Here is a 12,500-nt window from a genome sequence, read left to right on the forward strand (position 1 = left end):
AGAAAGGACACATTGGAAAGTGTTACCTGATTTACATTATGCCTGAAAAACAGTTGGGATGAGCATGATTGGAATATTTTCATTCAGAGCTAACTTGAGTTTGACAACTGCATTCTAAAAAACAGAGAATTGCTCTCATACTCTAATATATTCTGGATATTTGAAACAAAATATCAGCTATGCTAAATTTTTATTTCATGTAGATTAATTTGGCCAATGAAGGTAGCTTTTATGTAGCTATTTAGCCTGTTGAAAAGTCTGGCCAAATCTCCATTAAGATGATAGGTTACAATTTATCATAGTCTGCCATCTTTAAAAAAATGGATGGCTCTTTGGGTAATGTCAACTTATATGTAATAAAAGATAGAGCCATCATTCCTTGGGCCATTTTGATCATAGCTCTGCTCAGCCTGAGCTAACCTGAGGAATAAATAACAACAACCACAAAAATAATAATGATAATGATAATAATCTATATACCTCACTCAGAAATCTATAGAACATTTTCACAGAATATATGTAATCCTATTTTGTTGAATTAAATAATTAAAAAAATGTTTCTATTGTCATTATTGCAGCAGGAGTCTGCTGGTTGCCTTGCTTCATAACTAATACATTTGTCACAAACAGTTTTATGAAACTGTATTTGCAAATTAAAACCAAAAAGTCTTGTCACAATTTAAATGTGCTAAACAAAATTTAATTTTGTTTCAGATTTCATCACCAACTTCACGTGTGATCAATGTTTATACACAACCACTGATATCTGAAACCAGCCTCAAATATATTACAACTGGAAAGTATTTAGGAAGATTTCCATATAAGTTAACAACAATTTGGTATTTTTGTAATTCAAGCTATGACTATTTTCATACCCTTTCCAACATTTACCACATTTACCGCTGTCAAATTTTACAGTCATCTGGTTCACGCATTCAACATTCAGGAGAAATTAGTCAAGATGTAGCATTCTGTGGGCAGTTGATGCCCAGAGCAGATGACAACTTCACTTTGCAGTTTGTGTCAACCAAACTCTTTCAGGATTTGTTATTCAAAAACTTTCTGTCTCTTTTGACAAGAAAGTATCTTGAGGATTTGTTTCCTTGGATATTTAATCCAAAGATTTATATATTGCCAAGAAGTTGGCTACTCTCCAGCATGTCACATCGCAGCGAGATTTGCAACTTATTTCAGAGATGTTTGCTGACCGCTGAAGATAGTATCCGGTGCTTAAGATGGGATGACCTTGTGTCCAATCCACCTGCTACTCTTCCAGGTGATCCAGAACAGCCATTGATCCATCGAGGAGTTGAAGAAGATGAGGCTAATCTGGCTGATACTGATAAATTGATGAACTTTGATGGTAGGTACATCTTTTGAATCTTCTTTCAACCTCTTTTTGACTCCACATCATTTATTATTGTTTATTTCCACTTATTGAGGGTTTTGTGGATATTTGTTTAAGTTCAAATCCTACCCATGTCAAATTTATTTTTCATTCTTTCAGGGTCAATAAATAAAGTACCAGACAAGGGCAGTAAGTTTTTTAAATTATTGAGGTATCTGTTCTGGCACTGTACATTCTGCGCTCAAAATCCTTCTTAGACAACTATTGTAGTGAAGTATCTTCTTGTAGACGGTCTAGTATATATATATAAAAAAAAAAAAGCATTGCACTTGAAATAGTTTATAACATTCTTATAGAGAAGGGAAAATTGTCAAATATCTTTTGGATAAGTTACTGCTATAATTCAATGACAGAAAACTGCAATATTGGCACTGGATATGACACTTGTGCAAACAGTTTCAATCTACAATAGCAATGTTATGGGCAGATACAAAATATTAGCAAATCATTATAACTTTTTGTATACTGTAGGTCTACTCTACTTTTTCTTACCACTTTTGATTTTAAATATATGTATGATCAGTAGATTGATTACAAAGAAGTAAAGAAACAAAAAACAGTACTCTTTTATTTAAAAGACTAAAACCAATTTTTGTCTATAACTTTTTCTTGTAATTTAAAAGCTATCAAATATTTTTTACATTGCAAATTCAATTGGACATCATCCAAAGGTATTTAAAATCGTTTTCTTTGAAGTAGATCAAACTATTAATATCATCAGTATTGGATGTCTGAGAAGTAGAATAAGAATAAAAATAATGGTTTTTCTGAATTAAATGTATATATTTTCTTTAGCGTAGTATTTCATGCCATTCTGTTTTATTCTCAGCTGCTAACAATTTGAATTAATATTTCATTGGTTTTGATGTTTTTTTTTTATTTGGTTATTATTATTTTTAAATGATTATAACTAATTTATTGAAAAACAAGAAAACAAAATCAACATTAAACATTTGATCATTGTATATACTTTTAACTTTCTCTATGTCAATGATTATATCAGTTGTCAGACTGCAATTAGTGACTAATTACAGATTCCTGCTTCCTATAATGTTTCTATATCCAGTCAAGCTGTAACTGTATATATACATATATATTTAATTTTTGTTTCTTTATGGTAAATTTAGTTTCCACTAAGATACCTTCCACCCAGTTCATCCCTATCTACTGATAGTAGCACCCCCTTAACTGGTAATCAACTTGATAGTGTGGGGGAGGTATTTGGGTGGTAAAGGCTTTTGCTATCTCCATGTCATGTAAATTATTTAAAACAGTGCTTTAGGGGGCAGTCAGTTTACCAGTGATGTATGTTGAAATGGTTCTTATATTTATGTTCAAGTGGTAGTGGGAGTGTAGTCATATGCTATACTTCCCAATAGTCATGCTGACTGTAAGTGGAGACAGCCTACACGCACACACACAGAAATTCCCCAGGACTGTTCCTTTGCTTACCCTTGGTTTTCTTCTGTTGAGAGACTGTTATACATACATATTACTCTACATGTATTCACTGGTTTCTCGCTGTTTCTTATTTTTGTTTTTTCAAATATCTGACAAACTGGGCGTTTTCAGTTAATCTAAGTTGTTCTGCTTAAAATTACAGGGTAGATAGCTATCCAGATAGATGGACAAATAGACATATTGCAAAAAAAAAAAAAAACCCCAAAACACAAGTACGGTCAAAATTTATATGTAAACGGGTTTATTGACAAATTAAATAATGTGCGACAAAATCTTTGAATTACTTGTATGAAGAGTACTGTCATGTCTCAGGGTAGAATCGATTCTGGTCATTCCTGTCTTTTCAATTCCTCAGGATCTTTGTCTTTATTGGATGAAATGGCACTTGGTGAAGGTGAGAGTTTATCAACTCCATCCAGTCCGCACTCAATCTCTTCTTACAGTCGTCGACAAATAAACCTTCCAAAAGGATTAAAAGATTTGGATTACAAAATATTGCAGTCTGGAATCTTCATATTTCCTGGTAAGTGTTTTTAAATATTCAGTTTATTCTTTCTTTCTTTCTTTTACATAAAACTTATTTACGGGGATTGACATGACCTGATATATTTTTCTCATTTCTGTGCAAACTCCTCTCCATCTCACTCTTTACACACATGTATGAATGTAGTTGTATGCAATATATGTACTGTGTATTTGTGCATGTATGTGTGTAAGAGAGTGTGTGTGTGTGTGAGAGAGTATGTAAGAGAATATATGTAAATTTATGCATACCTACACATATACATATATATACATTCACATGTACATATATATATACACACACATACATGCGATTATGTCTTTGTCTGTATATGTGTATTTATACACACATTCACATGTATATATGTGTGTGAGTATGCATCTATATACTTATAATTGTCCCTATCATTACATTTCCTTTAGTCAAAAATTTTGATCAAGATTTCATTTTTTAATGACTTTTATTTATGATTCCATAAAATAAACAATAACAAGAATACAAACTTACACACACGCACACACTCATGTATATATATATATATATATATATATATATATATATATATATATATATATATATATATAATAATACAAATAATATGTGAGTATATGCATATATACGTACATGTATGTACATACCTACATCTACATGTATATATAGATAGATATCTGGATACAGGATGTTGCAAATAAACGTGGACAAAATGATAAACAGAGTACAGAAAACACACAGGCTACATAGAGAACATTTCCTTCATCAGCTGCCACCATTCTAAAACTAAGTGGGCACAGGTGTGGCCGTGTGATAAGAAACTCGTTTCCCAACCGCATGGTTCTGGGTTCAGTCTCACTGCATGGCATCTTGGGCAAGTGTCTTCTAATACAGTCTCAGGCTGACCAAAGCCAAAGCCTTGTGAGTGGATTTGGTAGATGGAAACTGAAAGAAGCCCATTCTCTCTCTCTCTCTCTCTCTCTCTCTCTGTACATGTATATATATATATAGTGCGAGAGAGTTAGGGGTTGAGGGGGTTGAATCGTCAACCCCTAACTCTCTCGCATTATAATTGGATGAGGACTATTTATTATCATTATTATCATTAGTAATATATATATATATATATATATATATATCTATGTTTGTCTCCACACAATCACTTGACAACCGATGTTGGTGTGTTTACATTTCCATAACTTAGAAATCTGGCAAAAATAGACCGATAGAATAAGTATTAGGCTTACAAAAAATAAGCCCTGGGGTTGATTTGTCTGACTAAAGGTGGTGCTCCAGTATGGCTGCGGTCAACTGACTGAAACAAGTAAAAGAATACACACACACACACACATGCACACTCATGTATGTATATATTTGTTCACATATAGCTGTATATACACACAAATATATTTCAAGAATAACATAAATTATATGGAAGCACCACTTTCAATTCGATATATGCTTAATATCTCCATATATTTATTGTTGAACAAAAGTATTTCATTCAGCATATTTTAATAATTCTCATTCAGAAACATATTTCTTTGGAATGGACAAGTCTAAGGGTTTGTTTATTGTCCGTGTGAGAGAGTGAATGAGTGTTAAGGTGAATATGAGAAAAGGTATGTATATCAATGAATAGAAGTAAGGGGTGAAATGAGAGAGGCAGAGATCATATTTCTTTGAAATATTCCTGTATTTCAATTTTCAGTTTTGTTACATCCATTTAATTCTAAATTATATGTATACACACACATACATACATACATACATACATACATACACACACATACATGCATGCATACATTCATACATACATGCATACATATAATCATACACACACACATACATACATACATACATACATACATGCATGCATACATACATGCATGCATACATACATACATACATGTGTGTGTGTGTGTGTGTGTGTGTCTAAATATATAACATTAAATTCTGAGTTAGAAGCAGCTCTAATAATGTAAACATGATAGATGTCACATACTTACTGTATGTGCTTTTGTTTAACCCAGCTGAAACCATCTCTGGCTCTGTAGTACAAATGTCTTGTTTTCAAAAGTTCTGAATTAAAATCTTTCACCAAACCTTAGACACAATTTATGTACCTAACACTTGCTTAATGATAACTAAGTTATTTTACTAAATTCTTTGTTATATTTAAAATTAATTGAACAAAACACAGAGCATCTCAACAGAAATATGGTAACATAAAAATTAAACACTATTCAGTTGCAATGTTTTGTCCAAGAGAAGTCCTTTTAGGATGTAGAGTGTTAATAAGCACTGTACACCTCAGAATCAGGTGAAACAAATTGTCCTGTAGATGAATGAGAATGGTAGATATAGATATTTCACTGTTATTTCAGCTCATCTGTAATGTATTCTTGAGTCACCTTCAAAATAAATTCAAATCAGTGGTCTGAGGTAGATACAAATAGTGTAAGATTTTTTGCTTGCATGGCACTGTTGCACACCAGTAGATCAATTTTATGGTGTTTGCATATACAGGATTACTCAAGTATATCTATATCTACCATTCTCATTCACCTATAGGGCAATTTGTTTCACCTGGTTTGATTTTGAGGAATACAGTGTTTTTCAACACTATATGTCTTGAAGGGACTTTATGTAGATGAAATACTGCTGTCAAAAAGTGTTTAAACAAAACATACATACATAATGTTTACATATATACATACATACATACATATATATATATATATATATATATATATATATATATATCTGGTACTCACAGACGAGGAAGACCCAGGAAAACATGGGATGAAGTTGTAAGGACTGATCTCAGGATGCTGGGCCTCACAGAGGAAATGACAATGGATTGAGATGTCTGGTGATATGAAGCTGAGTTCTAGAAGCGCTGTGTGTCCCCCACACTCTACCACAATAAACCAAACTACATCTCTACATCTCTTTTCTTCCTTCATACATTATGCCTAGCTCTCCCTCCCCAATCCTGTCCTCACACCCCTGTTCCTCTGTATCATTGCTATCCAGTAGCCCCACTGACTCTATATATGCCCAGGTTTTCCCCACTCACGATATCCTGCCACTTATATCATGATATTCAAACTTCAAGGGTATGCCCTGGCATTTGCCACCATCTACATCTCCCTCTTCCTTTACTCAACCATTCCATTTATATTGAGATCCCTGTCCCTTGTGAGTATGCCTGTCTCTTTTCCACCATCTCTATCCTGATGTCTCCAACTCTCTCTCACTCTCTCTCCTTCTCCTGCACTTTCCTCAGGTTGGGTAACCATGTATTTCCTTCGCAGCAGTGCACCTGTTTCTGTCTTCATTCCTGACTTCTCTCTCTCCACCCACTCCCAACCCAGCCGGGTAACCTTGTATCTCCTCTACAGCAAGACACTTGTTTCTGTTTCTCTGTCTCTAACCTTTCATCATCCGATACAAGATCACCTCCTCCAATGTCCCCTCCCCTCTCAAAACAGATTTTTTTTTTGTCTTGCAAGTACTTAGTGACCCTGTCACTGTAGGTGCCACTTAAAAGCACCCAGTCCACACTGTAAAGTGTTTGGCATTTGAAAGGGCATCCAGCTGTAAAAACCTTGTCAAAACTGACCTTGCCTGCCCTTGTGCCATGTAAAAAGCACTAAGTCGACCCTGCTGAGTGGTTGGTGATAGGAAGGGCATCCAGCTATAAAAATTCCGCCAAAGCAGTTATAGAAGTCTGGTGCAGGCTTCTATCTGGCCGGCTCTTGTCAAACCATCCCAACCATGCCACCATGCCATCTGCCAAATGCCCTCATAAGGCTTTAGTTGACCCAGATTCAGAGTAGAAGACACCCAAGGTGCTATGCAGTGGGATTAGACTCAAAACCATCTATTTGTAAAATGAATTTCTTAATCTTTCTACTTTTGCTTTGGGATTGCCCATGCCTTCTGAGTGGAATTGATAGTTGGAAGCAGTAAGAAAACCCATCATGTGTGTGTGTGTGTGTGTGTGTGTGTGTGTATGTGTGTGTGTGTGTGTGTGTGTGTATGTGTGTGTGTGTGTGTGTGTGTGTGTGTGTGTGTGTGTGTGTGTGCATGTGTTTGTGTGCATATGTCATCACCATCATTTTATGTCTGCTTTCCATGCTGGCATTGGCTGGATGAGGCATCATGCTCTAAGTTATTTCTTATTAGGAACTGCTGCTCCCTGGTGCTTGTATGTATGCCCTTTGTATTGCCTGTCACTTTATATTGTTTACTGGGTATGTTTTCTCGTGGCAATAAAACCAGATAAGATAAATAAATATGGCCTTCCGAACACTATGCATTGTCTTCTCATTTGCCAGCCTGTCAGCACTCATGCAGGAGTGATAGTGCCTTGTATACAGGATACTTTAAAAGACTGTACTCAGAGAGGGAAGATATGTAGACTCAGAAGGGAAAATAGATGGGAGAGCAATACCAACAACAAAATTAGGAGTGGGTGAGAAGGGTTAGTGTGCAAATGCAGGGAGCATTCAATCTAGAACACCTACATTTGCTTAGATGACCAAGGATAGGATTAAAAGAGAGAGTGATGGCATATGAATAACCAGGGTTGTTGGGTAGCAGAAAGGAGTTGTAGTGTAATGTAAGCAGCAGGATTATTGGGGTGGATTTGGGTAGGGAGTGATTGGCAATGGCAGAAGTAGAGAAAGGTAAAGGTGGGTGATCAGATAAGAGTAGGTAATATATGGCAATAGAATTGACCCTGGGTTGAGAGAGACTGATGGCTGGTAGTACAGAAAGGCAATGTTAGAATGTAGGGATGAGGGTGGTCCAATGCAATCTCTTACACATAGACTTAGGATTAAGGTGAATTAATGCATTCTTCAATACATAGGTACACTCCCCCCACACACATACATGCATGCATACGTACGTACGTATGTACATGGATGGATGCATGGATCGATCGATCGATCGATTGATAGATAGACAGACAGACAGACAGACAGACAGACATCTTATCCATATTAACACATTATACAGTAATTGCAATATTTTGTCTGATCTCATTCCACCACAAAAATATTCATTCTCTTTTGATACACTAAGCCTGTCACAAAATCTAGATTAAAGTGTTGATATTTAAACTAATCATCCATCATCATAATTTCATCTTTTAAGAATGTTTTTTTCAAACATCAGTTTAATGAAAATGTTACCTGTTTTACTAGATCCTTCCAAGTTCTTTATTCTTTTTAAAATTAATCAAAACATAAAGGCAATGTATTTCATTATAAATATTGCCTCACAAAAGGGTTAAGGAATAAGATAAAGAATGATATGCAATATAGTTTGAACTTGATTTCTACACCAATTATTTATGTCATGAAGATAATGATGAGTTTTATCTTTTACTATCTTTTAGAAATGTTTTATCTACCTTTCTCTTCTGAAGTTGTGCCAAATTCTACCAAGTTTTTCACACTCAGAGCAAAATGTTTGGCAGTAATCCAAGCTAATTTGTCTCTACAAATATTACTAATTCATATATATATTGTATGTGTGTGTGTCTGTGAGAGAGAGACGGAGAGAGAGAGAGAGAGAGAGAGAGAGAGCAAAGGAAAGGGAAAAAACAACAGCAACAATAACAAAAGATTACTGTTCATTAAGTAATGACATCACAACTTCCTACTTTCGCTTTTGCCTTCATGAACAGTACAATATTTGAAACTAGCTACCATTCTCTCCAAGATAATAAATATAGTGTATGCACATATACACACATACATGCACACACATTCTCTTGTATATCTAATTATACTAAGACTGAAAGAAAAGAAAAGAGAAAGCTAACTATTGTGTGTGTTTGTATGTCTCAATGTAATTCTGTAGCAATTATATAGCAATAGAAATTCAATTGTCTACATTGCTGTTTCTGCATCTATACACATAATGAATGAAAATGAACATAAACAAAAACGCTCTCTCTCCACCTTTCTCTCTCTCTCTCCCTCTCTTCCTCTCTCTTTCCCTCCCCTTCTCTCACATACACATGCTTGTATCACATGTGCTGGTGACTCCCAAATGACTGATTGTTTCTTTGCATGTCATAGGTTTGTCATAGGGCTACCTAGACAGAGAATCATATATACATACATACATACATACATTAATTTGTTTATTTGACATACCTGTCTATACAGACGTAGTTACATATATAATCATACAGTTGTATACACACACATATATACTCTCTCTCTATCTCTTACTCACTCACTTGCCCACCTCTTGTATATTTGAAAATTTACACACCTGTGCACATTTCCAAACATTATAATAAATAATGCTGTTATTGGGAGATTTTTTTTACTCTGTGGCAATACCAAAACCAAAAAAAACAGATCATTGATTTGAAAATCAAGAGGTGGAATATCTGAAATAAGACCAAATTTATTGATTTCCAATTTAGACTGCTGTTGGTAATATAGTGGAGGGAATAATGCCAATATAATGATGTTCTTAAAATTACCACTACAAGGAAAGCTAAGGTGATTCTGGCATAGACCAGTTCTTGTGATTGTCTATATCAGATGATTGTGAGTTAGGTTATGATATGCATGTATCTATGTGTGTATGTGTGAGATTATATATATATATATATATATATATATATATATATATATATATAAAACTGAGAATGTGTGTCTGTGTGTCTGTATGTGTGCATCACTAAAACTTGAGAACTACCCAATCGATTTCATTCAGATTTTAGACATGCCTTACTTAGGATCCATGCAGTGTCATGGGCCAAAAAATTTTCAACTTCTTGCCTAATATGAGCCCAGAGCAACCTCTTATTTCTTACACAACCTCTTATTTCAAAAGTGAAACCATAACTTCTCTATTAATACTTTCAATTTCAATTACTTTCATTATGTATCTATATTATTTTCAATATGTATTTCTATATATGTTTATATATATATATATATATATATATATATATATAAATTTTCAGAATGAGATAAAAATCCAAGGCTGTGATGTTCTAAAATCTTTCATAGCCTTGGATTTTTATCTCATTCTCAAAATTTTTTAATATATGCTCATGCTAGTATATGACCTATGTTGGACTTCTCATTTGCATAATCTCCGAACCTAGAGCTTAACTATAGACTGTCCAAAGCGCTTACTCAGCATTACCTAACACCTTTGGGTCTTATTGACACCATTACCCCTCATAATCTCTCTCTCTCTCTCTCTCTCTCACTATATATATATATATATATATATATATATATACAACAAGTAATAATATTTGTCTCCTTTTATAGAAAGAAAATGTTTGAGGGGCGGTGTTGTATATAAGGTTGTTGACCCAAATTTAATATTTGTTCTATAACCAATGCTTCTTTATCATCATCATCATCGTTTAACGTCTGCTTCCCATTCTAGCATGGGTTGGACGATTTGAGTGAGGACTGGTGGACCAAGTGGCTACACCAGGCCCCAATCTGATTTGGCAGAGTTTCTACAGCTGGATGCCCTTCCTAACGCCAACCACTCCGAGAGTGTAGTGGGTGCTTTTACGTGCCACCAGCACGAAGGCCAGTCAGGTGGTACTGGTAATGGCCACGCTCGAATGTCTTTTCACGTGCCACTGGCACAGGTGCCAGAAAGGCGATGTTGGTGACGATCACGCTCAAATGGTGCTATTTACGGGCCACCAGCATGGAAGCCAGACAGCTGCTCTGACAATGATTACGCTCTTAGTGCTCCACTGGTACAGGTGCCATCATGATTTCGCTTTCACTTGCCCCAACAGGTCTTCGCAAGCCAAGTTTAGTGTTCAATGAAAGAGACATTGGCATGGGTGCCAGTCTACAAATTTAGTTCGGTTTTGATTTTGATTCACGTGCCACTGGCACAGGTGCCAGGAAGGCGATGTTGGTGACGATCACGCTCAAATGGTGCTATTTACGTGCCACCAGCATGGAAGCCAGACAGCTGCTCTGACAATGATCATGCTCTTAGTGCTCCACTGGTACAGGTGCCATCATGATTTCGCTTTCACTTGCCCCAACAGGTCTTCGCAAGCCAAGTTTAGTGTTCAATGAAAGAGACGTTGGCATGGGTGCCAGTCTACAAATTTAGTTCGGTTTTGATTTCGATTTCACTTGCCTCAACAGGTCTTCACAAGCAGAGTGTAGTGTCCAATGAAGGAAAGGTACGCATAAGCGGGCTGGCTACATCCCTGGCAGAGGCCTTGGATTTTGGTCTCACTTGGCTTGCCGGGGCTTCTCACGCACAGCATATTTCCAAAGGTCTCATTCAGAAGTCATTGCCTCGGTGAGGCCTAATTTTTGGAGGTCATGCTTCACCACCTCAGCCCAGGTCTTCCTGGGCTTGCCTCTTCCATGGGTTCCCTCAACTGCTAGGGTGTGGCACTTTTTCACACAGCTATCCTCATCCATTCTCGCCACATGTCCATACCAGCACAATCCTCTCTCTTGCACACCACAACTGATGCTTCTTAGGTTCAGCTTTTCTCTCAAGATACTTAGACTCTGTTGGGTATGCACACTGACATTACTCATCCATCAGAGCATACTGGTTTCATTCCTTGCGAGATTACGCATGTCCTCAGCAGTCACGGCCCATGTTTCACTGCCATGTAGCATGGCTGTTCATACACATGCGTCATACAGTCTGCCTTTTACTCTGAGTGAGAAGCCCTTTGTCGCCAGCAGAGGTAAGAGCTCTCTGAACTTTGTCCAGGCTATTCTCATTCTAGCAGCTACACTTTCAGTGCACCTTCCCTCACTACTAACTTGGTCACCCAGATAGCAGAAGCTATCAACTACGTCTAGTTTTTCTCCCTGGAATGTGACAGCAGTTGTTTTCTGCACATTTTCAGTGTTTATTGCACCTGAACATCTGCCACATACAAAAACTAACTTCCTAGTTAACCTGCCTTTGATATTGCTGCACCTCTTATGTGTCCATAGCTTGCACTGGGTACGTCTTATAGAGTTTCTACCTACACCTTTTCTACAGATCGAGCAGGGCCATCTACCTGAAGGGGTTTGTGTTTTGTCCACCTTCATACTTATTAGGACTTTGGTTTTA

The 12,500-nt window shown here is 36.2% G+C and overlaps 1 protein-coding gene across 3 annotated transcripts in view; it reads left to right on the forward strand.

Moving 5' to 3' along the window:
* Positions 1–12,500, forward strand: part of LOC106870865 (puratrophin-1) — a 582,111-nt gene that overhangs the window by 82,826 nt on the left and 486,785 nt on the right. For all 3 annotated transcript variants that reach the window (XM_089353963.1, XM_089353964.1, XM_089353965.1), the window contains exons 2-3: positions 715–1,363; positions 3,225–3,392. In XM_089353963.1, coding sequence (XP_089210089.1) covers positions 985–1,363; positions 3,225–3,392 — 547 coding nt within the window. In that variant the 5' untranslated portion in view covers positions 715–984. The remainder of the gene's footprint in view (positions 1–714; positions 1,364–3,224; positions 3,393–12,500) is intronic.

The sequence above is a fragment of the Octopus bimaculoides genome, chromosome 6 (genome assembly GCF_046866305.1).
Source record: "Octopus bimaculoides isolate indiv1 chromosome 6, ASM4686630v1, whole genome shotgun sequence".
NCBI lineage: Eukaryota > Metazoa > Mollusca > Cephalopoda > Octopoda > Octopodidae > Octopus > Octopus bimaculoides.